Genomic DNA, 27,355 nt, shown 5'->3' with positions numbered 1-27,355 from the left:
TACATATACATGTCTAAAAATATCATATCATCATATTAAGCTCCAGATAACCAAATACAAATATATTCCCTACAGGGCAGATCCTCTATCAAATCTGGTTCTAACCTTCAGTACTAAAGAAGATGCAGTTGCATTTGCAGAAAAAAATGGTATGTAGTCCTTCTTTTCTCCAAAACAATCAGCCTGTGATTTTATAAATGGGTTGTTAACCTTAATCATTATCATTCAATAGTAGTTGAAACCTGAATTTAAGGAACTTTTAAGTTTTTGTAAGAAAACTTTAAAAAACTAAACCTTGTGGCAAGTCCTAGAATCTCTTAATTACAAACATGCCTTTATTTCATTGTTATCAATTAGTCAACAAAGCCCTTATACTCTGCTAATCACTGTACTACATTTTGGGCATACAAAGAAAGGCAAAAACAGCCCCTCTGCACACTGGTAGATACGATATGTAGATAAATAAGTACTTTCAAAGAGACATCCAAATTTAATGGAATGTTATAATAGTCAACAAGCATTTACTCAATGCTGACTGTGGGCCAGACATTCTGCTTGGTGCCAGGGGCATGAAGACAAAAGCAAAAGAGTCCATGAGACAAAGAAAAGTAGATACAAGGTAAGATTGGAGAGAAAGGCATTAGCAGCTGCAGTGACCGGGAATGGCCTCATACAGAAACTGGCGCTTAACTTGAGCTGAGTCTTGAAGCAAGCCAGGGATTCCAAGAGACAGGGGGGAGGAGAGAGAGCATTACAAATATGGGCTGGAAGGGAATTGGGAGAAGCCAGTGCCCAGAGGTAAGGGATGGACAGCAAGAAGGGCAGTATAACTGGACTTTATAGTGTGTAGAGGAAAGTAGTGAGACTGGAAATGTATGATGGTACCAGGTTGTAGAGAACTTTAAAAGTCAGACAGAAGAGTTTATATTCTGTGTAGCTATAGCTACAGAGAAACATCTGAGAGGCCTATGCATAGATTTTTCTTTGTAACAAGGAAAGGTTAAATCAAGGGACTGAGAGGAATGGAAGCAACTGATGTGAAGGCATTTATACACAATGTGACTACTGTAGGAGTAGGTCTCTTCCAGGTCACTCCTTTCTCCTTGGTTTTATCCCACTCAGCTTTGGGAAAGAATCCACAGTCTTAGTCCACATCTTGTTACAGAGGTGATCCTGGGTTCTCAAAGGCTCTGCTGGTGGAGGTTAAGCTATAGTTTCACAATAGACTGTATCTGCTTTTTTGTGTGTGTGTGAGGCAATTGGGGTTAAGTGACTTGCCCAGGGTCACACAGCTAGTAAGTGTTAAGTGTCTGAGGCCAGATCTGAACTCAGGTCCTCCTGACTCCAGGGCTGGTGCTCCATCCACTGCGCCACCTAGCTGCCTCTGTATCTGCTTTTTAAGCATCAGTCAGTCAAGCTACTAGGGAGGCTCATCAGCAGTAGCCTACTCACATAGCAGTCAATTATTTGTTCAGGATAACTCACATACAGCTTCTTCAAAGCAAGGACTGACTGCTTAATTTTTGTCTTTATATTCTCAATGCCTGCAGTGAGAAGTGCACTTGTGACAAGTGCTTTTATCATTGTGGGCACTTAATATGTTTGTTAGACTGATTTGAATTGACTAAAACAAAGAAAAATACAAAATATTTATTAGTCATGTTATAAGAGAAAAATCAGAGCAATGACAAAAAACCTCAAAATAGAAAAACAACAGCACCAAAGACAAAAGAAATAGTATGGTTCATTCAGCATCTACTCCACAGTTCTTTTTTTTTCCTGGATTTGGAGATCCTCTTCTATCATGAGTTCCCTGGAACTCTTCTGTACCATTGCATTGGTGAGAAGAATATAGCCCATCACAGTAGATCAACACACAATGTTGATGATACTGTGTACAAAAAACATGTCAATATTGATGCTCTCCTTTTATATGAAACCAAAAGACAAAAAGAAGTTGAACCTAAATATAAAGATGGTTCATAGGCTCCTTGGAGAAACAAATAAAGAATTTGTGGTTTTAAAATGCATTCAGAAGCAGTAAGAAATATGATTTCATGAAATATTCAGTCATCTCTTCTTGTACTGTTCCTGAAGCATAAACAAAAATACCACCATAAATTTAATTGTAGTTATGTACCAAAATTTACTGTAGAGGTTGAAGATGTAGAGAAATTCTGCTAAGAACTGAGGCAGACCCTTCAGATTAAACCCATATAAGTTTTTAATACTTGTTGACTTAAATACAAAAGGGGGCACAGGGAGATCAATGAAAAATATGTTGGAAAACTCAGTTCTGGAGCAAAAAATAAGATAGGCCAAAGGCTTGCAAGTTGTAAAGAAACTTCACACCTATCTATCATAAATGCTTTCCTCAAGAAGAAATTTGGAAATTACTGGTAAATATTAAATAAATAACATTACAAGAATAAAATTAATTACTTTTGAAAACAGAAAATTACTGTTTACATATATATGGATCATTTTCAAATTAGCTGTCTTTGTAATGTCTGAACACAGAATTTTTAGAGCTTTAAAATTTTTGAACAATAACATCTCAAAATAGTAAGAAGCAGTGGAGGGAAGAGCAAATTTGTGGACAGTTTGGCAGGAGAACTAAGACATTGATGAACTAAAGGCATTGAAAGAAATATGAAAAGTCAGAAAATGAAAACAATAGGTAAAAAAAATTATATAACAAACTCATTTCTCCAGCAATGAAAGTGGAGTCACCATATTTGAAGTCTAACATCGTAGTCTGCAATGTCATTGTTGCATTAGGAAATAGAAATGACACCAAAGAAAATGAGGATGGGAAATTTCATGGAAGATGTCTGTGCTGGAGATGACTTAGTTTTGAGGGCATTTAAGGGATTGGTTCCCAAGATGTCTGAAAGAGGAGAGGATACTAAACTCTTGGGAAAAAATTATAAGCTTTATTATTACCCCAAAACAATAACCAAGAAAGTTTATCTGTTGACCCATATGAGTATTTTCCTAGTTCTGTGAAATCTTTATTAAAAATAATCTATCCACGAATCAGTAACAACTTTGATGAAGGTATGAAAAGAATAAAACTTTCAAAAATAACATTCTATAGCAGACCACATGTTTATAGTCACACTGTTGATCAATAGTTCAAAAATCTAATTATGCTTATTTGTTGACTATAAAAAAAATCACTTTATGTTGAAAAGCAAGATGCTACCTTAAAGATTGTCTTCCAAGAAAGTATGTTGTATACATGTCAAAATCATATAAGGTACCTTAAAAGATAGAAAAATGGAAATATATCTTTTGAGGACTGCATTACTGAATAAAGCAACACATATTACATAGAGATGTTCTCACCAAAGGTACTTACTTCTGAAATGGAAGATTTCCAGGTTTATGTCCAAGTAGAAAATGGGTTCCCTATAGATTGGGAGGTTTTCTTAATGATCTTATTTGTAGATTCTATGAAGTAGAATAAATACTAATAATCTGTTCTATTCATTGTTTCTACTATTACTGTCAGACTCAGTACCACCTCTTCATTTCCCTCCCAAACCTACCTCAATACCTGAATTAACATGCATAGTTTAGTATTTTCTTTGTTTAAAAAGAACAGAAGAACTGCACCAAAACATACAATGGAGAAGATTCAGAATCAATAACGCTGGAAATAGGTAGAATAAAGGATTTAAGAAGAACTTTTAGGGAGAGAAATAAAAAGATTTAGAGTTGAAAAAGATCCTTTAAATCATCTTATTAAATGAATTAGACTTGAAGTCAGAGGACCTGAATTCATATCTGGGCTTCTTCTACTTCCTACTTGTGTGACCTTGGTAAATCTCAGTTTACTCATTTTATAGTTGAGTCAGTTATACTAAATGGTTTCTTGGATCCCTTCAAGGTCTAAATCTCTGATCCTAGTTGTCCAACACCTTGGTATTTTTAGTGATATCTTTTGTTTTTGCATCACTTACATTTCCTTCTTCATTTCTCTCTCTGCCCCCATCTCAGGAAGCCAATTCTTACTTAAATTTTTTTTTAAAGTTCATCAAAATCACTCCAGCACATTGAAAATGTCTTTCATTGTATGCAGTGTTCCAAACCTCTGCAAAATATCAGGGAAAGGTATCATCCTATCTATTCTTTAAAGTCAAGCTTGAGCTTTAAGGTTTTATAATATTCATTTTCATTAGTTTTGCTGTTCTTTCAATTTGCATTGTTGTAGTCATCACATGTTGTTTCCTGGCTCTGCTTACTTAACTTTGTACCAGTTAGTATCATTAATTCCAGGGTTCTTTGCACAGCACAATAATATGCTGTACTGTAGTCATGTACTATACTCTCTGAAAATTTTTCTAAATAAGGTTAGAAAGGGGAAGAGGAAGGGAAAGGCAATAAGCATTTATACAGAACCTAGCATGTGACAGGCACTGTGCTAAGCGCTTTACAAATATAATCTCATACCTGCAATATAGATGATGTTATTATCCACATTTTATAGTTAAGGAAATTGAGGCAAGCAGAGGTTAAGTGATTTTTCCATGATCATATAACTAGTAAGTATTTGAGGCTGGATTTGAACTCAGGCCCTCCTTACTCCAAGCCCTGTGTTATGTTTACTGCACCACCTAGCTCTCTCAAAGGAAACCTATTACAGTGAAATACAGTTCTCTCGCTCTCCCCCTCTCATAACTGTCTATATGTGTGTGTGTTTTAAAAGTTCACAGACCCCAGATTGACAACTAGAGCTTTAGCCTCTTCCAGTCTTATATTATTCATTCCAGCTCCTGCCCTGCTGGAGACCCAAGCAATGACTTAGTGATCCTTCTGATAGGAACTGTAAGGGGAAAATGGGAGGAGTGGAGAGGGGGATACAGCATCTTAAGTTGTAACCTGGTTCACATTACCTAAAAGCATTATTAAACATGGTAGTTACATTGAGTAGTTTTACTAATATAGTATTATATACTTAAGCAATATTATATATTAGATAAGTTTTTGTGGACTAGCCTAGGAATATAAATATTGCACCTAGGGGAAAATGTATTCCAAGTTATCAACAAATGATTTACAGACAAAATTTGGGGATATTCCCTATTTATAATTTGGGGACCGCCTATATATCTAGTCTAGAACTTGTTTATTTAGTAAGATATAGATTAATATATTGCAAATAAAAATAACAACAGGATAAAATTTAAGGACACCCCTAACTACATCATGTCAAAGCTTTTTGAGAAGAAATTTTAGTTCTTGGTGTAAAATAATAGTATTGATCTGATGGGCCATTTAAAATACCTCATGTTTTCAGTAAATTTATTGGTTTGTTTAATAAATTCTTCATAGAAATAATTTCTTGGCCAGTATAAAAATGTATTTCTAAAGCCTCTTGTGCTTACAAAATATTAATAATTCAGTTAAGGTAATAAAATGATTCTTTAGTTCTTTGTGAGGGATGGTATGCTAGTTACTGGAAATTTTATGACTAGAGGAAAATTTCAGGTGTCATTTCTGACAAAACTTTTCTCCTGATGTCTTTTTTCCCTTTAGATTATATTCAGTTGTATGAGAGAATAGAAATCATAACTTTGCTTTCAGCCAGGCATAATGTGGGTACACAGCTGTGTTAAGAATCTTGAAACCTGTCAAGTATCAATACACCTCAACCTTTGGCCTCACAAACCCTTTGCTATTCTGGTCCAAAGCCTATATTGAGCAAACACCTCCAGACATCTCGGTTTGTGCCAAATTATGTGGTAGTTTTTGTTTGGGGTACAGGTGGAGAGTAGGGAAAATCATTAAACCATTTACTTACAAACTTGTGTCAGAATTTGAGCTTTGGGTTATCGGAGACCTTTTGCAGTACTTGAACTCAGATTACTTGCAGATAGAAATCTCTCAAACAAATCATGGCACTGCAAAATTTCTGTATTTGCATCATCAAATAGATCTGCAGTCAGCCATGTAAATTACAATACATTTTTTCAAATTTAATTTACAAGGTAATTGTTGTGGTCTGAGTTTGGTCAGTGGCCATTTTTCTTTGGAGCATTTGAAAATATTACTAATAGTTACTTACTCCAAACATTCATATCACAGGAAATTAAACATCCAAAATCCATAGAGTAAAAACCTACTAAAGAAATGGGAAATTTATAAAAAGAAATTGGTCATAGAATATTATAATCAAATCCCATTTAGGTTATTAGAGCACTTGCCATATTATCACTATACTGTTGGCTTTAGGATGCCAGTTAAAAGTGTTTTAGTGGAAAACATTTCAGTTTATGAAATAACATATAGCTGATATCTCATCATTTAGGTGCTAGTCATTGAATTTTAACTAATTTATGCCATATGGCTTCATCTCTTCAGTGGGAAGTGACAGCAATGCTAGAGCCACAGCACATCCCTGGTATAGCCAGGCTCAGTTGCTTTGATCTCTCTTTTCCACAGCTGGGAGAGTGAAGCCAAATTTCATTTTCCTAAAGAGACAGATGGAACTATTGTAGTATACCACCTCAAATTTATATAGCTTTTTTCCTTTAAAAAGCAGTGTTTTTACTTGTTATATCTCATTATCAAGAGTTAAAAAAAATTAGCAGTGTTATAAAAATATAAAAATATCTTATTCTTACATTTCCGTATTGTACTTTCTCATTTTACTTGGTTATAATCCATACTTTTGTGAGCATGTTTCAAGTAGGAAACAAAGAATAAGTATAATTTCAGGCTTTCATAAATAATCTGTCTTATTTCCCTTGGAGAGAATGTTTTTTATTATTTTCCAGTTAACCTGCTCTATTTAGTCATCTGTTCCCTTCCTTGCTTTATTATATTAATAATGATAAGTAATTTTAAAAGTATTGTACAAGGGCAGCTAGGTGGAGCAGTGGATAAAGCACTGGCCCTGGATTCAGGAGTACCTGAGTTCAAATCCGGCCTCAAACACTTGACACTTACTAGCTGTGTGACCCTGGGCAAGTCACTTAATCCTCATTGCCCCGTCAAAAAAAAAAAAAAGTATTGTACCATGAAGTTCAAAGAGTTTGCAGATTGGTCTATCCTTGCACAACAGGTTACGGGGAATGTAAGAGACATTTTACAAAATTGTTTTAACCAAAATTTAATGGGAATTGACCTATTATTTGGGAGGTAGATATCTAATGAAGAAACCAATACTTTTGCCTTATTTATAAAGCAAGCAGGACTCCTGAAGAATAAATAGAAAGTCTATAGTGGCATACACTGTAGCCTCAAGTTGTTTCTTCTTCCCTTCAGTTTAGTCCTTGCTTTGAACTAACATCATACTTTTCTAACTTTTTTTTTAAATAATTAAGGAAGTAAATTCTGTTTGCTAGCTGGATTCATTGAACAAGTCAAATGGCAAAATGGAATTCTTACCCTAACAATACTGAGTGTTTATGTAAGTTACAGCCATACAACTTTCTGATACACCATACAACGTAGGGAGGGAAATTAGACAAGTTCCCTCACTATAGACAATGTTGTAAGAGCACTGACTTGTGTGATTTAGAAGATATGGTGTCTAGTCATGGACCAGTATCTTAATTCTGTTTGTGATCTGGGCAAGTCACACAATCTAAGTTTGTTTCCATAAGTTTTGGGGGTTTTCCATCCAAATGCCATCTACTTTAGAATTCTCTTTGTATTATCTTAGTCAACATCTTCATCAAAATGGCAGAAACAATTTCAGTCATAAGAACTCAGTCTTTCTAGATCAATCACCACCTGGCTGTGGGGAGAGAACTGAAAGTAGTTGTTCTTTTGTTTATTCAACCTTCATTTTCTCTCAGTGTCATTACTGATGATAGGGCTCTGAAACTGCACAAAGTTGAAATCAGAGTTTTTAAGCAATTACAATCCCATAATTCGTTCCTAGTGATAAACCAGTGATATTGGTGTTTGCTTGACCCACTCTCCCTCCTTCCAAATAAATAAGCCAGACTGTAGGCGTAATTTCTAAATGAGATTTTAGTACCAGCATCATCAAAAGGGTATATACCAGACCATATTGTCTAAATAGAATATTTGAATACACTCCAAAGGAAAATTAAAAGGTGGCTTTCTAGATCAATGAAGTAAGTGCCACTGACTTTTTACTAGGTTGCTGTTAAGTGCAGCATTTCCTAAAGTATTATTGATAAGCAAGGTAAAACAGAGATACTAAGACGAGGAGACAAATTTGACCTCAGAGCTATCAGTAAAGCTTGGTGGGAATGAGACCCATGACAGAACTATGACTCTAGAGGGGTGTAACTTATTAAAAAGAAACAGAATAGGGGAGGAAGAATGACTGGAGGAGTATTGAATACATGATGTCCTAAACGTCTTAGGGCAGGTTTAGGCTTTAATAGCTAAGACAAAGATACTCTTTTCCAGAAAACAAATAGTGAGGATGAAACATGGTAGAGAGCATTTGAGTAAAGATCAGTGGGAACAGAAAAAAGTGATATTGTCATGAGAAGACTACAGACCACCTAGACTGAAATAGATAAGATGTTCAGGAATATCACAGGCTGGTCAAGAAGAAGAATGTATTAGTGTCAGGGGACTTCAGTTTTCCGAACCTCTGTTGAAAGTCCTCTCTGCCAGAAGCAAAGCTACCTACTTCTTTTTCAGCATGCCTTAAAGATAAGTTTCTCCTTCAAAAGTTTGAGAAAGGGGCAGCTAGGTGACAGTGGATAAAGCATCAGCCCTGGATTCAGGAAGATCAGAGTTCAAATCTAGCCTCAGGCGCTTGACACATACTAGCTGTGTGACCCTAGGGAAGTCCTTTAACCCTCATTACCCCACCCAGAAAAAAAGGTTTGAGAAACCAGCAAGGGGAAATTCTGTTCAGGACTTAATTCTAATTAACAGTTGCTAGGGTGGAAATGATGGGAACTTAGTGGAAGAAGTGACTACTTTCTCCTAGAATTTGTGACAGAGGCAGGAAAGCCAAGCATAGTCGGACATATACCCTAGATTTGAGAAAAGCGTATTTCAGAGGAAGTATAGTTAGGCTCCCATAGACTAAAATTCAACCCAGGAGGAAGAAGCACAAGGATGAAATTGGGAAGACACAAAGAGAAACCATTCCAATGAGGCATAGAAAGAGGAATTGTATAAAAAGACATGTAGGACTCACCAACTTAGACTTTTTGTTTGTTTTGTTTTTTTGCAAGGCAATGAGGGTTAAGTGACTTGCCCAGGGTCACACAGCTAGTAAGTGTCAAGTGTCTGAGGCCACATTTGAACTCAGGTCCTCCTGAATCCAGGGCTGGTTCTTTATCTGCTGCGCCACCTAGCTGCCCCCAATTTAGACTTTTTAAACATGTATACAGAAGATGGAAGCAAGGACAAGTAACAAAGGAGGAATATCAAAATGGCATAGTAGTGTACAAATAATGTGAGGAATGCTAAAGTCTAAAATAAGGGAAGGCTGCTAGCAAGAAAAGCTAAAAATTACCCCAAAAATTGTTTGGAAGGTTTGGGGGGGGTGGTAGGAGTTTTGGTCGTATTGGATTAAATAAGAGGAACAAAGAATGGATAGGATTGCTAGTTGTGATTTCTGAGCCACTGTCAGTGGCTCCTAGAAGGACCATGGAAAATGGAAGAAATATCACAACTCCAAAAAAGGAAAGGAAATGGATTCTGCAAATTAAATATAGGCCAGTGAGGTTGACTTTAACTCCTGTGAGAATTCTACAGTATATTATTAAAGTGTCAGTAAATGAAGATCCAGAAAAGGAAATAAAACAACAAAAAAAAATCATCACAAAAAGCCAACAAAACTTCAACATGATCAGGTCATGCCAAACTAGCATTTCCTTTTTTTTTTTAAATCATAAAAGTATTTTATTATTTTCCTGTTACATGTAAAGGTAGTTTTCAACATTTGTTTTCATAAGATTTTTAGTTCCAAATTTTTCCTCCCTCTTCCCTCCCTGTTCCCCAAGACAGCAATCTGCATTAGTCATGTTTTAAAAGAAGAATCAGAACAAAAGGAAAAACGCTCAAAAAAGCAAAAAAAGTAGAAACAATATGGTTCAATCTGCATTGAGAATCCACAGTTCTTTTTTTTTTTGCAGGCAATGGGGGTTAAGTGACTTGCCCAGGGTCACACAGCTAGTAAGTGTCAAGTATCTGAGGCCGGATTTGAACTCAGGTACTTCTGAATCCAGGGCTGGTGCTTTAACCACTGTGCCATCTAGCTGCCCCCCACAGTTCTTTTTTCTGGATGTGGAGAACATTTTCTAGCATTTCCTTTTTTTTTTTTTTAATTTTGTTTAATTTTTTTTTTTTTTACACAGGGGGAAATCAAACATACATTTAACCTAATTTAGTTGCAGGTTCCTTAGCTTTTGCCTTTTCCGGCTTGGCAATACGGGCCACTGACTTTGGACCCAGAATGTTGCCATCCCAGTGACGATGGATCTCATCATATCTGTCGTTGTAATTGGTTTTGATGGCTTCTACCAGCTTAGCCAGGGCTCCCTCATCTTCAGAGTTAACCTGTGTGAAGGCAATGCTTGTGCAAGTCTTTCTGTGAACTAAGCGTCCCAGTCTGGCTTTGCCTTTAATAATACAGTAAGGAACTCCCATTTTTCGGCACAAGGCAGGAAGGAAGACCACTAGCTCAGTGGGGTCCACATCATGTGCAATCACTACCAACTGTGCCTTCTTGTTCTCCACCAGGGTAGTAACAGTGTTAATGCCCGCCCTGAGGACAGGTGGTCTCTTAGTGGGAACATCTCCTTTGCCTGCATCTTTTTGTTCAGCTCGAGCCAGCAGCCTTTGCTTCTTCTCTTGCTTTGTCTCAGGTCTGTACTTGTGAGCCAATTTAAGCAGTTGAGTAGCTGTCTGACGATCCAAAGCCTGGCTAAACTGGTTAATTGCTGGTGGTACTTTCAAACGCTTATAAAGGATAGATCTTTGACGCTGCAGTCTGATGTATCGAGGCCATTTGAGAAATCGAGTAAGGTCCCTTTTGGGCTGGATGTCCTGACCAATGCCAAAGTTCTTGGGCCGCTTCTCAAACAGAGGATCAACCACTTTCTTGGCCTCTTGCTTCTTTACAACATCAGGGGCCAGAGCCACCTTCTTCCCTTTGGCCTTCTTCCCTTTTGGCATCTTGGCCGGCAGAACAAGAAAGCTAGCATTTCCTTTTTTGAAAGTTATTAAACTAATACGTGAGTCAGGGAAGTGACATAGAGATTAGAGTTTCCTAGATTTTATCAAAGCATTTGAAAAAGTTTCATGCAATAGAGAGTTATGAATTATTTGCAGTTAGATGGTTTCAGAACTGGTTGAATGGCTAGACCCAGAAAGTAGTGCAGTCATTAATGGTTTGATGTTAGCTTGGAATGAGGTCTCCAATGGAATTCCCCCATAATGTGTTTTTACTCTGTGCTTTTTAACATTTTTATCAGTGACTTGAATGAAGACATAGAAGTCATGCTAACCAAATGTGAAGCTAACATAAATCTGGGCAAGGTAACTAATACATTAACTGGCAGAATTATAATTCTGTTTATTCCCTCTTCTACATTAGAGCACTAAAGATACTTTATAACAGATATCACTTTGCCCCCTCCTTCGCCTCCATGTTCTCCAAGCCAAATATATGTATATATTTAAATATATATAAAAGTTCTCATATATGACATGGATTTGTGGCCCTTCACAATTTTGGTTGCTTTGATCTGAATGTTCTTCAGTTTACCAGTGTCTTTCCTAAACTGGTAATCAGAACTGAACTTATTACTACAAATGTAGTCTGACTTAGTCCTGTAAGCATTACAATTTAATATAGCCCAGAGATACATTAGCTTTTTTGATTTTCACATAGTTGACTTGCATTGAGCTTATATAGTCCACTAAAACTCCAGATATTTTTTCAGACAAGCTGCTGTCTTAACTTGCTTTGTCTTGTATTTGTGAAGAACAAAAATAGCTGTGCCTGCCAGTTTCCCCTAATTCTGAACCTTATTACTTACTCCTCGCAGTATTTTTACAGTACTGTGCATGCTCTTAAATTTATCCTGTTATCTGCCGCTGCATCTACCTTCTGCCCATCTCTTTTAAAAATTGAAATTGTTTGGCAAAATCTCTTTGTATCCACATGTGTCTTACCTGGTTCTTCAAAGAGTTCACGTTTTTCATCTTCATTAGAATTGTGTCCCTTTGTGCCTTCAGGATTTTATTCTTAAGAGTTTTCTATCCTTTCTGATCCATCTGCCCCTATAGAATTTTAGTTCATGTGTTTAAGTTAAACTTGAAGCATAGTAAAATAAGTCACTGTTTTACAATAAACTTTTTAAGTTTTTATATATTAAAAAAATCAGTATGCAGTTTGCCATCTTTTTGCTGCACTGTTTTATATTATTTGGCATTGAGAGTTCACAAAATTTTGACTTTTTAATTCTTTAACATGAAATCATAATTTTATCACACTGGATGTTAGGTTTAACCTTGGTTATTACATCCCATGGGTTTTTAATTGGATTTAAATCAAGTGAATTCTGAGGCCATTGAAGCATGTTTGTCTCCATCTCTTAATCAAATTTGACCTTTTCTGACATGTATCAACAAGGTCATGTTATGGCGCTCCATCTCCATTTGGTTACTTCTGTAATTCCAGAACGATTCTACTCAGTATATCAAGATGTTTATCAGACTTAGTCTTTCACTGGGGACAAAATTTCCAGGCACAAAGAATTTTTTTTAAAAAAATCCCCTGATCATTATTTGGGTAGATATTTTATGGTCTGGCAGAGTTGTCTAGCTTATACAGGTTTGCGTTCTGACAATAGTTTTGGTCCAGCCCTTAATGGAAAAAGTGACTTTTTTCAATTTTCATCACTTCCATATTTTTATTATATTGTCAGTGACAGGTGTTGTTTTTTTTCTTCATAGCAGCAGTTAGCAGCTTTTTTTTTAAAACTGGTTTTCTTACTGTTTATCCACTTGAAGAAGCCTGTTCCAGAGCAAGTGTTCTTAATTGGGGTCCATAGACCCTCTCCCTTTCTCCAAAACAGTCCATGTTCAATTTCAAAGGTTCTGTGAATTTAAATAGGGAAAGACACACACACACACACACACACACATCTTTACTTAAATACAGTTGGTTTCCTTTGTAATGCTGTGTATTTTATTTTATGTATTTAAAAACATTATTCAGAGGAGTTCATAAGCTTCACTAGACTGTCAAAAGGATCCATAACACAAAAAATGTTCATCTCTGCTAAAGAGGAATCAATAAACCCCTCCAGTTGTCAGGTCCTTCTTGAAAGCCTTTGTTGTTTTTTTCTGGGGATTAATTGGGCTGTTTTATAACATTAATTTGTCTGTTCTTTGCATTGTTTGTTTGTTTGTTTTCACTGCACTTTACTTTGCACTAATCTTAATTGTGGGCTTGAATGATCCTTGTAATGGTTGACTTCTCCATACCATACAGTCTCTGTAATATCTGTAACAGTCATTGTAGTGTGATCCTTAAAAGCTACAATTTTTTTCATGTTTGTTTTTTTTTGGTAGTATTACCCATTCTTAAAAACCACACATTTTAAAACACAAGAAGGAAATGTAATGTGTGTGTATATGTGTGTGTATATATATATATATATGGCACAAAATCGAGCATTCAAGTGACAGCACTGGCTAGGGGCCAGAAAACCAGTTCATCTAGTAATCAGAATCATTATTTCAGGCAAAGCCCAGCCTTGTTACATTTGATAATGGATTTTCTAGCCTCTTCCTCACTGGCCACTTTCTTCCCTTGAGAAACTTTCTCCACTGGGGCCATGGCTCTCCTGATTGATGACTGCTTCACCAAGATCACTATTTTATGAAATTCCAGCCATGCTTCACTTCAATCCTAACTTTTCATTCTTCTCTTAATCCACTGAAGTGCCCCTCTCTAGTCATTATTTGCATCTCCTCTGTGTGCTATGCCTCCATTAGAGGTTTCTTAAGGAGATGGACTAGTTTACTCTTTGGATCCCAGCCCTTAACACAGTGCCTAGAATATAGTAAGCACTTAATACATGCTTTTTTATTTATCCATTTGTTAAATCATAGAAGCACACACATGGCCATTGCTGCCACAAAGTGAAAACATATAAAAAAAGTATTGTTAGTCCCACATTGTATCTGATCTTCCTTTGTACCTTTTGGGAATCTGTTCTACCAAAATTGAGAATGCATGCCACACTATGCTTTCCTTCTAATATTCATAAACTCCATGAGGTAATGGTAACTAACTATAAGGTTCCCCTCTGTCAACCAAATTTTCTCTGTTGATGAAAATTAGATCCACAATAGAATTTCCCTCTTTGGTTTCTCCACTTTTTGAAAGATAAAATTACGTATTAGGTAATTTAAGAAATGATTGGCTGCTCTGCTTTTAGCACAAGAGACTTTCTAGCAGATGTAGATAATTGAAGACTTGTATCACTATTCTCTTGATCAACCAACAATAAATATTTTTGTTGCTATTTTACATCACATAGATTTTCCTTCTTATAACCCCTTCTAGAGAGAGCCATCCTTTATAATAAAGAGAAAAATCAGTAGAACTGATCAACACATTGGAGCTTTGCATATAACAACAGATATTTTTCATATCTCTGGACCATCACCTCTGAAAAAGAGCAGAGGGCAGTATCTTTCATATTTTCTTTATTGCCAAATTTTCAATAAGTATATATAAACATACACACATATGTGTATATCAGATACAAGATAATTTGGAGGGAAGTAGCACCTAAGACCAGGAAAAGATTTTGTAGAGAAAGGAGTGATTAAATTGAACCTTGAAGGAAACGAGATAGTCTAAGAAGTTGAAGGGAAAGAATGGCTGGTACAAAATCATGGCTCAGAGAGATGGAGTACTCTGTATGAGGAACAGTAAAATGTCCAGGTTTGATGAACTGCTGTGTCACTGAAGGGAGGTAATATATAATAAGTCAGAAAAATTCACTTGAGACTTGGTTTTGAAGAACTTTGAATACAAAACCAGAGAAATTTTTTATTTCATCTTTGAATTAATTTGCATTTTTTGAGTGTGGTAGTGAGATGGTCAGACTTGTGCTTTAGGAAATTTTTGCAGTTATGTGGAGAATGAAGTGGAGAGAGACATAAGATCAGTTTGGAAGCAATTCCAGTAGTCTAGGCAAAAAAATTAAAGGAGCCTGAGCTTAGAGTGGTAGTTAGTTGTATTTGGAGAGAAGGGATGGATACACATTTTGAGGAGTTAGAAAGGATGAGATTAAACAGTTGATTAGATGTGTTGGATAAATGAGTAAAGAGTTGAGAATGACACCAAGATTGCAAACCTGAGAGACTGAAGGGATGGTGGTACACTCAACAGAAATAAAATTTCAGAAGAGTAGCTTTTGAGGGAAAGAAAATTAATCCTATTTTGGATATACTGTGTTTATGATGCCCATTAGAACATCAAAGTGGTATTGTCTAGCAAGCATTTGGAGTTTAAAAGACAGATCGGGGCTAGATATATAGATCTATGAATCATCTACATAGAGACAGTCATTAAACCCATGGGAGCTAATGAAGTAAGTCTCTGAGACTGTAGAAAAAGAAGAAAAGGGAAAAGTTTAGTTATACTTGCACAGTTAGGGTAGATGACATGACTGGTGATCCAGCAAAAGAGATTGAGGAGAACCAAGGGAGAGCAATAGTATGAAAACCCAGAGAAAGAATGTCCAAGAGGCAAAGGTGTTAACAGTGTTAGATATTACAGAGAAGACAAGCAAGAAGGAAAACACTTGAGAAAAGATCAGAGTTGGATATTGAAATTTTTCATAATTTCGGAGAGAGTAGTTTTAGTTGAGTTTGAAGCCAAATGGCAAAGGGTTAAGAATAAGTGAGAAGAGAAATGGAAGTATTGAGGGTAGACAGCTTTTTTCTTTATTTTTTCTTCTTCTTTTCTTCTTAGGAGTTTTGGCTAAGAAAAGGAGTAGAGAAATAGAATGATACCTAGAGGAAAATTCAGGCATATTATTTGTTTCTCAAACTCTCCATCTATTTCCTCTTTCCTATTAAATTTCTTCTTACCAGACTCAACCCAGCATTGTATGTGCTCTTTTGGGATCCTAGCTCTGTTATACAATGTTAGCTATCACTCCCAGTTTCATCTCATCTGCAGATTTGATAAGCATACTATCTATGCCTTTAAGTCATTAATTAAAAAATGTTAATCAGCTCAGGGCCAAGCAAAGATCCCTGGAGCACTACACCAAAGAACATATCATTAAGGAATGGCTAGTGAAAATCCAGAAAAGGAAGTTGTAAACAACGAGAGCCAGCCTGACTTCAGCAAAAATAGGTCATGTCAGATAAACCTTACTTCCTTTTTTGAAAGTTACTAAAGTAGACAATCAAGGGATATAGTTTACCTACATTCTAGGAAAACTTTTGAGGAAGTATTTCTTACCATTCCTAGGGGAAATTTTGATGGATGTGGGCCAGATGGCAGTAAATTAGGTTGGGAGCTAGTTGAACAGCTATATTCAAAGGATAGTCAGTAATGGTTTGATGTTAGGTTGGGAAGAAGTTCTCCAGTAGAGTGTCCCTAGATCTGTGATTAACTCTTGTGCTCTTTAACCTTTTCTTAATAATGATTTGAATAGGGCAGCTAGGTGGCGAAGTGGATAGAGCACCAGCCCTGGATTCAGGAGTACCTGAGTTCAAATCCGGCCTCAGACACTTGACACTTACTAGCTGTGTGACTCTGGGCAAGTCACTTAACCCTCATTGTCCCTTAAAAAAAAAAAAAAAGTGGGACTAGTAGCACTAGATTGTTGTGGTAGTGAAAATAAATAAGAAGTACTTCTTTCTTTTCTAGGAAAAGACCATAACTAGATTTCTTCCATCAGAGGAATATAACATTATATTTATTTATTCATTCATTCATTTATTTATTTATTTTGAGGTTATGCTTATGTAGTCATGATGCATGAATTTTTAAAAAATTATAACAGAAGAAACCTTACCCTAGTAAGACTCCCTAAAAATCAAAATGGACAAAATAAAAATTAATGACTCTAGGACACAACAATAATTCCTAAAGTTAAAAAAATGAGGATTTTTTAAAAAAAATCTAAGATCTAGGGGCAGATAGGTGGCGCAGTAGATAGAACACCAGCCGTGGAGTCAGGAGGACCTGAGTTCAAATCTGGCCTCAGACACTTAACACTTACTAGCTGTGTGACCCTGGGCAAGTCACTTAACCCCAATTGCCTCACCTAAAAAAAAAAATCTAAGATCTAATATTTTTTAAATGTCACCTGGAAAAAAGATTAAGGAGAAATGACATAAAAATTAAAGGAGTATATGAAAGTCATGACTGAAGAAAGAACCTGAATATACTATTTTAAGAAAGCATTAAAGAAATTTGCTCAGAAATATTTAGAATAAAAGAGAAATGTAAAAAATGGGACCTACTGATTATCTCTTGAAAGAAGCCCCAAAATGAAATTTCCTAGAAATATCACTGGTAAAACATAGAACTTTCAAACAAAACAAAAAATAGTGCAAGCAGTATGGAGGAACCATAATCGGGATTACACAAGATTTAGCAGCTATCACAACAAAGGAGCAGAGAACATGGAATGAGATATTCAAAAAGCCAAAAAAGATAACCGAGAATAATTTACCCAGGAAAATTAGGAAAGGTTACAACTTGAAAAAAATAGAATTGTAGAAAAGAAGAGAGAGAATAGTATGGAGAGAAACAGTTATCACAATTGTGAATGGTATGAATTCATGCATAAAAGAGAAGAGGTTAGCAAAATCCAACAATATGCTGTTTACAAGAAATACTCTTGAAACATAAAGACTCATACAGTTAAAATAAAGGATTGAAACAATCTATTATACCTCAAATGAACACACAAAAAAGGCAAGAATATCAAATACTTTTTCAGACAGGACAGTAGTAAGTAAAAGATTTAAAGAGATGAAGAAGCAAAACTGCATTTTGTGGAAAAATAATAGATTGCAGTACTTAGCATGTATGCATGGAATGGTATAGCTTCTAAATACTTTATTTTATTTTAAAGAAAACTAAATTAATTCTAAGGAGAAATAGTAAAACTATTGCAGACCTTGATTTATATTCTTATCATGCCTAGATAAATCTAATCAAAAAATAAGAAATTAAGAATCTAAATAGAGTTTTAGAAAAATTAGATATGATACATTTAATGGAAACAGAAGAATATAGTTATTAGTTGTTTGTGGCACTTTTACAAAAACTGATCATGTCTTAGCACACAAAAGTCTCACAAACACATACAGAAATATCATATTTTATATATTATATAAATATATTATCCCTTTACTGGACATAATACAATAAAATTAGATTTAATAAAGGGCTACTGAAAAATATTAAAAATCAACTGGAGACTAAATAACTTGATCCTAAAGAATGGGTCAGAGAACAAATCATAGAAATGATCATTTCATTAAAGATAATGGAAACAGTGAGATAACATGCCAAAAAATTTGTGATATAGGGAAAGCAATCCTTGGGAGAAAAATTATATCCCTAAATATTTTTATTAACAATGAAAAAAAGAAGGAATAGATAAATGAATTGAAAATATAACTATAAATACTAGGAAAAAATAAAACCATTTAAGCAGCAAAATAGAAACCCTGAAACCAGAGACTAATAATTTCAAACAAAAAACTGAAATAATATACAGCTATGAGCTATTTTTTAAAAAATTAAATAATTAGCTAATTTGATTAATGAAGAAAAAACCCGTTTACCAATATCAGAGATTAAAATGAGAATTGATAACAAATAAAGAAAAAAAAGATATTAGAAACTATTTTGCCAATAAAACTAGTGAATGAAATAAATGAATATTTGTAAAATATATATATATATATAAAATAACCAAATTAACAGAACAAGAAGTAGTGCATTTAAATAATATGGTTTCACAAGTCAGTTCCCTCAACCATTCAAAGAAAAATTAGTTCTAATATGTCAACTTTTTGCAAAAAAAAAAAAAAAAAAGCTCCTGCCTCCAAGTCTGCCAAATTCTCTCTAGGACATTTATATGGTTCTGATAAACAAACCAGGGAAAGTAAGTGCAGAAAAAGGATACTTCTTATGAACTTTGATGTAAATCTGTCTCTTGTTACCATTCTATTTGACATAGTACTAGAAATGTTTGATATAGCAATAAAACAAAAAAAAATATTGAGGGAATAAGCATAGGTAAAGAAGAAACAATCATTTTTTGCAGATGATATAATGGTATACTTAAAGAACCCTAAAAATATTAACTAAAAAAAAGTTAAGCAGTAATTCAACAAAATTTTAGGATATAAAAAAATTCCACAAAAATCATTACCTTCTATATATATATATTACCAATAAAACCCAGAGAGATAAAGAAATTCCATTTAAAACTAGTACAGAATGCATAATATACTTGGGAGTCTACCTACCAAGAACTCTATAAATACAACTATAAACCACTATTACCAAAAAAAGAACAAAAACAAAAGGCTGACCCGTGTAATTCAGAAAATACTCATTGTTCATGGGTAGAGCAAGTCAATAAAATACAACTGACAGTACTACCTAAATTAATTTAATTATTCAGGGTCATCCCAGAATTTCAAAGCATTACTTTCTAGAATTAGATAAAAGAATAATTCATATGGAAGAAGAAAGACAACAAGCATTTATTAAGTGCCTGCTATGTGCTAAGCATTATGTTAAGCACTTTACATGTGTTCTCATTCGATTTTGATTTGATTGGTAGTGGGAAAAAGGTGAAGAGTATCAGGTTTTCATATTGAAAAGCAGTGAGATTGAAGGGTGTCTAGCACCGCCACATCTCAGACTATACTACTGAGCAACAATTTGTAAAACAATTTGAAACTGTTTTTTTTTAAAAAAAAGAGATCAGTTAGTGGAACAGATTAGCTATACAACATACAAAAGCAAAATGTATCATTTAGTAACCCAGCATGCAATAAACACACACACCACAGCTGCTGAGACAAGGGCTCACTATTTGATAAAAACTGCTAGGAAAATTGGACAGTGGTATGGAAAAAATTAGATTTAGACAAACATCTCACACCTCGTATTCTGAGGTAAGTTCCAAATGGGTATGTGACCTAGATATAAAAGGTCATATCATAAATATATTAGAGAAACATGAAAATAGTACTTACTAGATATATTGTCCATAACTGAAGTTCATGACTAAACAAAAGATAGGGGAACACAAAAGATTAAAAGGATAATTTTGATTACAAAAAAGTTAAAACTTTTTTGTATGAACACCTAATAAAGCCAAAATTAAAAAGGAAATAATTAACTGAGAAAAACATCTTTTTCACAACTTTCTCTGAGGAATCTCATTTCCAAGATATAAAAGAATCTGATTCAAATTTATAAGAAGAGCCTTTCTTTAATTGATAAATGGTTTAAGATATGAACAAGTAATTCTCAAAGGAAGAAACACAGGCTGTTTATCACCATAGGGGGGAAATGCTCTAAATCACTACTAATTAGGGAAATGCAAATTAAAGTAATTTTGAGATTCCATCTTGCACCCATCAGATTGGCAAAGATGACAGAAAAGGAAAATGATATATTTTAGAGGGGGTATGGGGAAAATAGGCACATTAAGGTACTATTAGTGAACCTGTGAATACATACACCCAAGTTGTAAAGCAATTCAAAATCATACACAAAAAGTAGTGTACTGTGCACATTGCTTTGCCTGTACCCAAAAGTAACCACAGTAATAGGAAAAGGGCATATATGTACAAAAATATTTATAGCAACTGTTTTTGTAGTGGCAAAAACAAAAAACCTTACAACTAAAGGAATGCCTGTAGATTGAGGAATGGATGAATGTGAGCATGATGAAATACTATTTTAAGAGGAAGAAGTTGAAATAGGTTTATAACATCAGTATTATAAAAAATGAAAAAATTTAAAGATTTATAAACTGACAGAATGGAATGAACAAAAATGAGAACAATTTATACCACAACAGCAGCACTGTAAAGACAACTTTGAAAAATCTAAGAACCTATTTCTAAAGAGTCCATGATGAAGCACACTGTCTACCTCCTTCCTGAGAGAGAGGTGACAGATTTATTTTTGTATACATCCAATAAGGAATTTTATTTTGTTTGACTATGCATAATTTGTTACAAGGAATTTGATGGGGGGAGGGGTTCTCAAGTAGGGGTAAGGGGTGGGAAGGAGAGAAAATAGATTTTTGTTCATTTTTTAAAAAACAAAATAATAGAGAGGTTGGGGATGCTGTAGATGTGGAATGTTGCATTACTTTCAGGTGAAGTCACTGGATTGTTAATTTTGTTTAATTGTTTTACTTTACTATATGAAAACTTTCAAGGAGCAGGAATAATCTATACATATTTATAATGTAAAAACAAAATACATCAATAGAACTCATTATAAAATCAACTTCATAAGTACAGTATAGTTAGACAACACATTCCATAAATAAGACATAAGCATTTTTGTAGAATACAAGCTCAATATGACTTCATAATATGCTATGACAGCCCTCCCCCAAAAGAAAAAAGCTAAAGCACTCTTGGGCTACATTAAAAGAGGGATGACTTCTAGGATTAAAGAGGTGATGGGCCCTCCATAAGTAGAGCACATCTGGAATATGGTGGTCAGTTCAAGACCGAACTGAAAAACTTTAATAAGTAACATTCAGAAGAGTTTAAGCAGAGTAGTGAAGGGGCCATTTCACATGGGAACCGGTTGAAGGAACTTGGGGCGTTTAGCTAGAAGAGAATAAAGTAGAGGTGAGGAGTCTAAGGTGTAGAAATATAATTATCGGGAAGAGGGATTTGAGTTATTTCGATTGTACACAGAAGGCAGAACTAGGTGGGGGGAGGTGGGAAGGAGAGGTTGCTTAGCCCAAGGATCATTCCTCTTGAAATGTTGCTTGCTTCTCCAAGGCCCCAAGAAGAATTAGATTTAAGTGAACACAGGCAAGATTTTGATTTGACATAAAAAAAACATTGTGTCATTTAGGAAGAGATTGGATTTTTAAAAGAAATTAGAGAATATGCCCTACAAGATCATCAGAGAATCCATAGGCTCTAGTCAATCCTGAATACTTTGGACAATCACCTGTTAGATTCCAGAGGGTCTCTCAGTATACTTTCCTGCTCTGTCAGTTTGTGGGTACAAATATGTCCACCTTTCTCATCATTCTCCTGCTCCAGACATCATTGTTGAGTTTTTGCCACAACAAAATCACTTTAGAATTCATGTCAAATGACAAGCTTGGAATTGTTTACCTAATGTGTATTCATCAGTCAGAACAGCAGGAAACTTTGAAGTTGTAGTTGACTCAAGCTATACCTTAGAATCTGAGATGGGGTAAGCCAGCTTTCATCTTCGCATTGTATCTTTATAAAAGAATAGAAATTATTCTCTACTGACCTTACAAAGGACCAGACCGGTAAATATGTGTTCTATTTCAGATGTATTGACATTTCTTTTTTATAAAGTCATGAACTCAGTTTTTAGTGTGTATTAGATGTGTTCTTTAACGATATTGGTATGCTTTTTTCCAGGCTGGAGCTATGATGTTCAAGAGAGAAAGGTCCCCAAACCTAAATCCAAGTCTTATGGTGCAAACTTTTCTTGGAACAAAAGAACAAGGGTGTCCACCAAATAGGTCGGCACTGACTATATCTCTGTGTCTGACTGTGAATAAAGTCAGCTGTGCAGTATTTATAGTCCATGTATAATACATCTCTTAATCTCCTAATAAATTTGACCTTTAAACTACAGTTGCATCTTGTGGTGTCTATTTAAAATGTTTTTGATGTCTCAAATTGAACCTGTTACTAACTTCCTATATATAGAGCAGATTTGAGATGTTCATACCTCTAGGAAATCTTTGTACTTGGAATCTTTTAAAAGGAATGTTTGAAATTAGCTGCAACTTTGAAGATTGTGGCTTGCCTTTCATAGCCATTTTAAAATACGTAATGTGTTTAAAAAACACCATCATACTAGAGGTTAAATTGTTGTCTTAAAGGTTCTTTTATCATTTGTGAAGCGAAATTCATCCTCGCACAATATAGTAAGCCTTAAATCCCTATCTACTCTTTTCAGATGGGATCTTCATGTACATGTTTTAGCTTGACTAACTTATGTGTCATTAAAAGTCACTCTCAGGGCGGAGGAAAGGCAGTGACTTCTCAGAGCTCTCCCCAAGACCCCTCCAGACACCTTCAAATAATGCCATGAAAAGTCACTTTAAGTATTCATCTGTAGTCTGGATAAAAGCAAATCAAGGTGTTTATATTTCTGACCAACTCAGTGGAAGACTCTTCCTCTAAGATTGAAAGACTCAACTAAATAACACTTAATGGCTCATCCTCTTTTCTGATATTTAGAGTTCTAGGTATTATGCGCCCTCCTATCAACTATATCGAACAAAAGTGAGTTACTTTTATGAGCAAAATTAATTACAATTTGAATGGTTTTTATTCAGCTGGTACCATTAGTTAAATTTGTTTGCCTTTCACCCCCTAGATACTAGTGTACCAGAACCCCCCTAGTGTACCAGAACCACCAGGAAAAAGCAGTCATTTTCAGTAATGCCATAGCCTTACATTAAGTGTTTTTGTTGTGCACTGATATTTTAAGTACATCAATAATCCTTTTCAGCTACAAATTAGAATGGATGGACTCTGAGCTCCCAAATCTGTGACTCTGTAAAATCTTTATTTCTAATAGGGATATAATGTAGACTAAACCCTAATTATAACTATTTTTTATTACTGCTAAGAGTGTGAAATGCTAAGTAAATATTTTCATTGCCTTGTTTACTTGATGCAATTTAAGAAAGCTCCCTGAATTAAAATAAAAATGGTCCAGCAGTTCATCAAACTCCTCAATGCCTCCCTTGGTCAGCTGTGGAATTGGTCATGACCAATGTTGAATGTTGAATACTGGTAGTGTTTGTCCTTCATTCTCAAAGAGGACCATGACATTGGGGTGATATCATGACTTGCACTAAATTGGAATTAAGTGAGGGAGGGCCGTACAAGGTCACCAACCTCACTCTCCTCCAGAGCCATCTGGGTCCAGTGAGTGGCAAGATATACATCAGGACAACTGGGATTAAGTGACTTGCCCAGGGTCACACAGCTAGTAAGTATCCAAGGTGAGATTTGAACTCGGGTCCTCCCAACTTCAGGGCCAGTGCTCTATCCATAGCTGATGAAGTCATGAATGTTGAATGTATGTCACGACTGACCTTTCCTGATCTCAGAGCTTCCAATTGCCTGAAGGCAGTAGAAACTAGTTAAAAGGAGGGCTATCAAAACCAGTTGAAGAAAGGAAACACTGCCCCCCCATGCACGTAATTATTTTGTATAACAAACTTTGCTTGCCCCTTCCAACCCTTTCCCAGTCTTCTCTCTAGACTTTCCCATGAGAAATGTATGTAACCCTGCCTCACCCCAATCCCCACCCCCACTCCTACCCATAGGCACCTCAGTACTCTGGTGCTGCTTAGTGGCTCTCAATTGTGATCTCCTTGTCTCCATTTAAGATCCCAGCTTTTGCTACTTTGATAGTGTTTTTTATTTCAGTCAACAGTTGTGTACTGGTAATTTAAGTAGATCAATAAAAAATGTTTTGCAAATGTTCAATCCAATATCATGAAATCATTGCTCTTCTTGACCCTAGAGGACAGAAGTATGGGCAATGGATTGAAATCATGAAATAGTGGATTTGGGCTCAATTTCAGAGAAGACTTCTGCCAATTAAAACTGTCTCAGAGTATGAGTAGGCTACCTTACACCAAAGTAGTGGGTTTCCCCTCCCTGGAAGTTTTTACGCAGAGGACCATTTTTCTAATATGATGTAGAAGAGAACCCTTTTCAGGTATAAATTAGACTGGATGGCCTCTGAGCTTTTAAATCTGATTCTGTGAAATTCTTATTTCTGATAGGGATATAGTAATGTACTAATTTAATATCAGATAGAAGGTAAAAATACATTTTTTAACAGTCCTATAGAATTGTTATGGGGAACTTGATGCTAAGCTTGGGTTAAAGTGACTAGCAGACATCAAGACCATACTTAGAATCATGGGGTTTCCCTTGTTATTGGGTTTTGTTTTTAATGTGAAATATTACAACTGTTTCCTTCCTATTCTTATTCCAATAAAACTGATTTTCACACTGTCTGAAGGACTTGTTTCAATTCTTTGGTAGTTCCCAGGCCTTATTGTATATATTATTCCCCTTACCTTCCTGTGTCTGAATGTGGTAAAAATTATTTGTGGTAAAGATTAATATAGAAAATTTTAGCTGAATCATTTGGGAGGGGCCGCACCTGGCTTGCCCTGAGACTGCGCGTGCTACTAAGCAGCTTTTAAAGGACCTCCCCTTTTGGGGAGGAAAACTCCACAATGGGAGGCAAGGCAACTTCTGGTGGGCGGGATGTTCAAAAGGTCACACTCTTTCAGCCTAGAGAGCAGTCTCTGGTGCTGCTCGGCTTGTGGTGGCAGTTCAGAAGCACATGCTTCCTGCTCGGGTCTTGAACATGCTGGTTCTCAGCCTGGCTGGCAGTTTGGGATTTGGTAAGTTTGATAAAGGAAAATCCTTAATTCCTTTGAACTAGCTTAATCTCTGGGATATGCATAGACTAAATTTAGAGCTAAGACCATTCATCTGTATTTCTACTTCCTTATTTCCCTAATTGGTTTCACCTTTGTGGTCTAATTCCTAAGCAATAAAACCTGATCCTTTATGAACTAAAGCTCAGAGGCTCCTTTTCTTATTGGCCTGGGAGGTATATATAAAAGGGAAAGTTAAAGGGGGAGATTAATGCTCCGTATATCCAATTTTGGCCCTCACATATATTAGAATCCATGGCTTCATCCACAACATAGAAGAACTATGGTGAGGCACTTTTATAGCTAAAGTTGATTACAGTTCAAATTGATTTTGTAAGTCTGATGCTTATGGAATAATAGTTAAATTTCTCTTGTCTCTTCCTTTCTGGAGGTTGTTTGGATGTGCTGAAACTACCTGAAAAATAAGGTCATTTTCAATAACCCCACCTCCTTCATACTAAGTAACTTCTTACATCTGTTAACTTGAGAAAGTTTAAAGTTTTCTTGATCAAACACATGATGGGCAAATCTAAACATTTACCAACAACTTTTTTCAACTCATCACGTTGCAGTTAAAGATTAATTTTAGACTATAGAAGTCTTTAACTTTGTCATAGGCTTGAGTTTTTTCCACCATCTTTGAGTGTTGACTTTGCATTGGAATTCCATCTTAGAATCTGGATGAAGAATTTAGAGCTGGAAAGCCCATGGAGATCAAGTAGAGGATCTGGAAGGGACTCCCCAGACCATGTAGTCCAATACCACTCTGCATTTTACCAGAGAATGACACAACCAAGGTCACACAGAAAGTCCAGGGTCCACAGCTTATGCTCTTTTCACTTGTACCACGCTACATTTTCTTGATTTAATTTTGTCTATAGGTCACGCCCAATTAAATGACTGCCAGATCTTTGATATTAGTCAAGATTTGAGCATAGCTAATGGTTGACTATATAGTAGATTATGCAATGAATACTCTAAGGTGAAGGGTTCTAAATCTTTTTTTTTTTTTTTGTATCATGGACCCCTTTTGAATTATGCTTTTAAAAACATAGAATAAAAGACATAAGGTTACAAAGGAAACCAAAGTTTAGTGAAAATAAAGATGGATTTTTTTTTTTTTTTAACATCCAGTGCCTTTGGACCTCAGGTCACCTCCTCCAAGTCACTGTTTCTCTTCTTTTGCTCTCCTCCAGCACAATCAATAAAACTTATCAAGCAGTTACTTTGAATGGAATGTACTGGACTGGAAGTTGGGAGACCAGAGTTCTAGTCTCATCTTTGCCATGAACTAATCCTATAATCTTGGTTGACTGACTCTCTGCGCCTTAGTTTTCTTACCTGTAAAGTGAAGAGGTTGGGCTGCATAATATCTATGGTTCCCTCCAGCTCAACAATTATATTATTATGTTAAATTTTTCCCTTTAGACATTTAAAGTATTTTCCCACAATACCTATTTGATAATGGTTTAAAATATGTACACATATCATTGTTATTTTTGAAGTCATTTTCAAAGTTAATCAGAATTAGAATGTGTTGGTGAAAAGGACATTACTACAACATAGACACACTTTTTTTTTTTTGGTGGGGCAGTGGGGGTTAAGTGATTTGCCCAGGTTCACACAGCTAGTAAGTGTCAAGTGTCTGAGAACAGATTTGA

The 27,355-nt window shown here is 35.5% G+C and overlaps 2 protein-coding genes across 2 annotated transcripts in view; one reads left to right on the top strand and one right to left on the bottom strand.

The window, feature by feature from the left end:
• The window catches only part of NDUFS4 (NADH:ubiquinone oxidoreductase subunit S4), a 123,889-nt gene extending 101,041 nt beyond the window's left edge, over window positions 1-22,848 (top strand). Inside the window, exons 4-5 of the mRNA XM_043977793.1 lie at window positions 76-149; window positions 22,630-22,848. Of these exons, the coding sequence (XP_043833728.1) occupies window positions 76-149; window positions 22,630-22,733 (178 nt within the window). The 3' untranslated portion in view covers window positions 22,734-22,848. The remainder of the gene's footprint in view (window positions 1-75; window positions 150-22,629) is intronic.
• Window positions 10,330-11,145, bottom strand: LOC122735914 (60S ribosomal protein L7a-like). The gene has a single exon (XM_043977794.1). It carries the CDS (start codon window positions 11,128-11,130, stop codon window positions 10,330-10,332), a length of 801 nt encoding a protein of 266 aa, XP_043833729.1. The 5' UTR covers window positions 11,131-11,145.
• Window positions 22,849-27,355: the final 4,507 nt, after the last annotated feature.

This window comes from Dromiciops gliroides, chromosome 1 (assembly GCF_019393635.1).
Source record: "Dromiciops gliroides isolate mDroGli1 chromosome 1, mDroGli1.pri, whole genome shotgun sequence".
NCBI lineage: Eukaryota > Metazoa > Chordata > Mammalia > Microbiotheria > Microbiotheriidae > Dromiciops > Dromiciops gliroides.
The sequence above is the reverse complement of the archived record's forward strand: the minus strand, read 5'-3'. Positions and strand labels throughout refer to the sequence as shown.

What these genes read in the sequence shown, in the direction of transcription:
- LOC122735914 (XM_043977794.1), bottom strand. Translation starts at nt 11,130, where the DNA reads ATGCCAAAAGGGAAGAAGGCCAAAGGGAAGAAGGTGGCTCTGGCCCCT.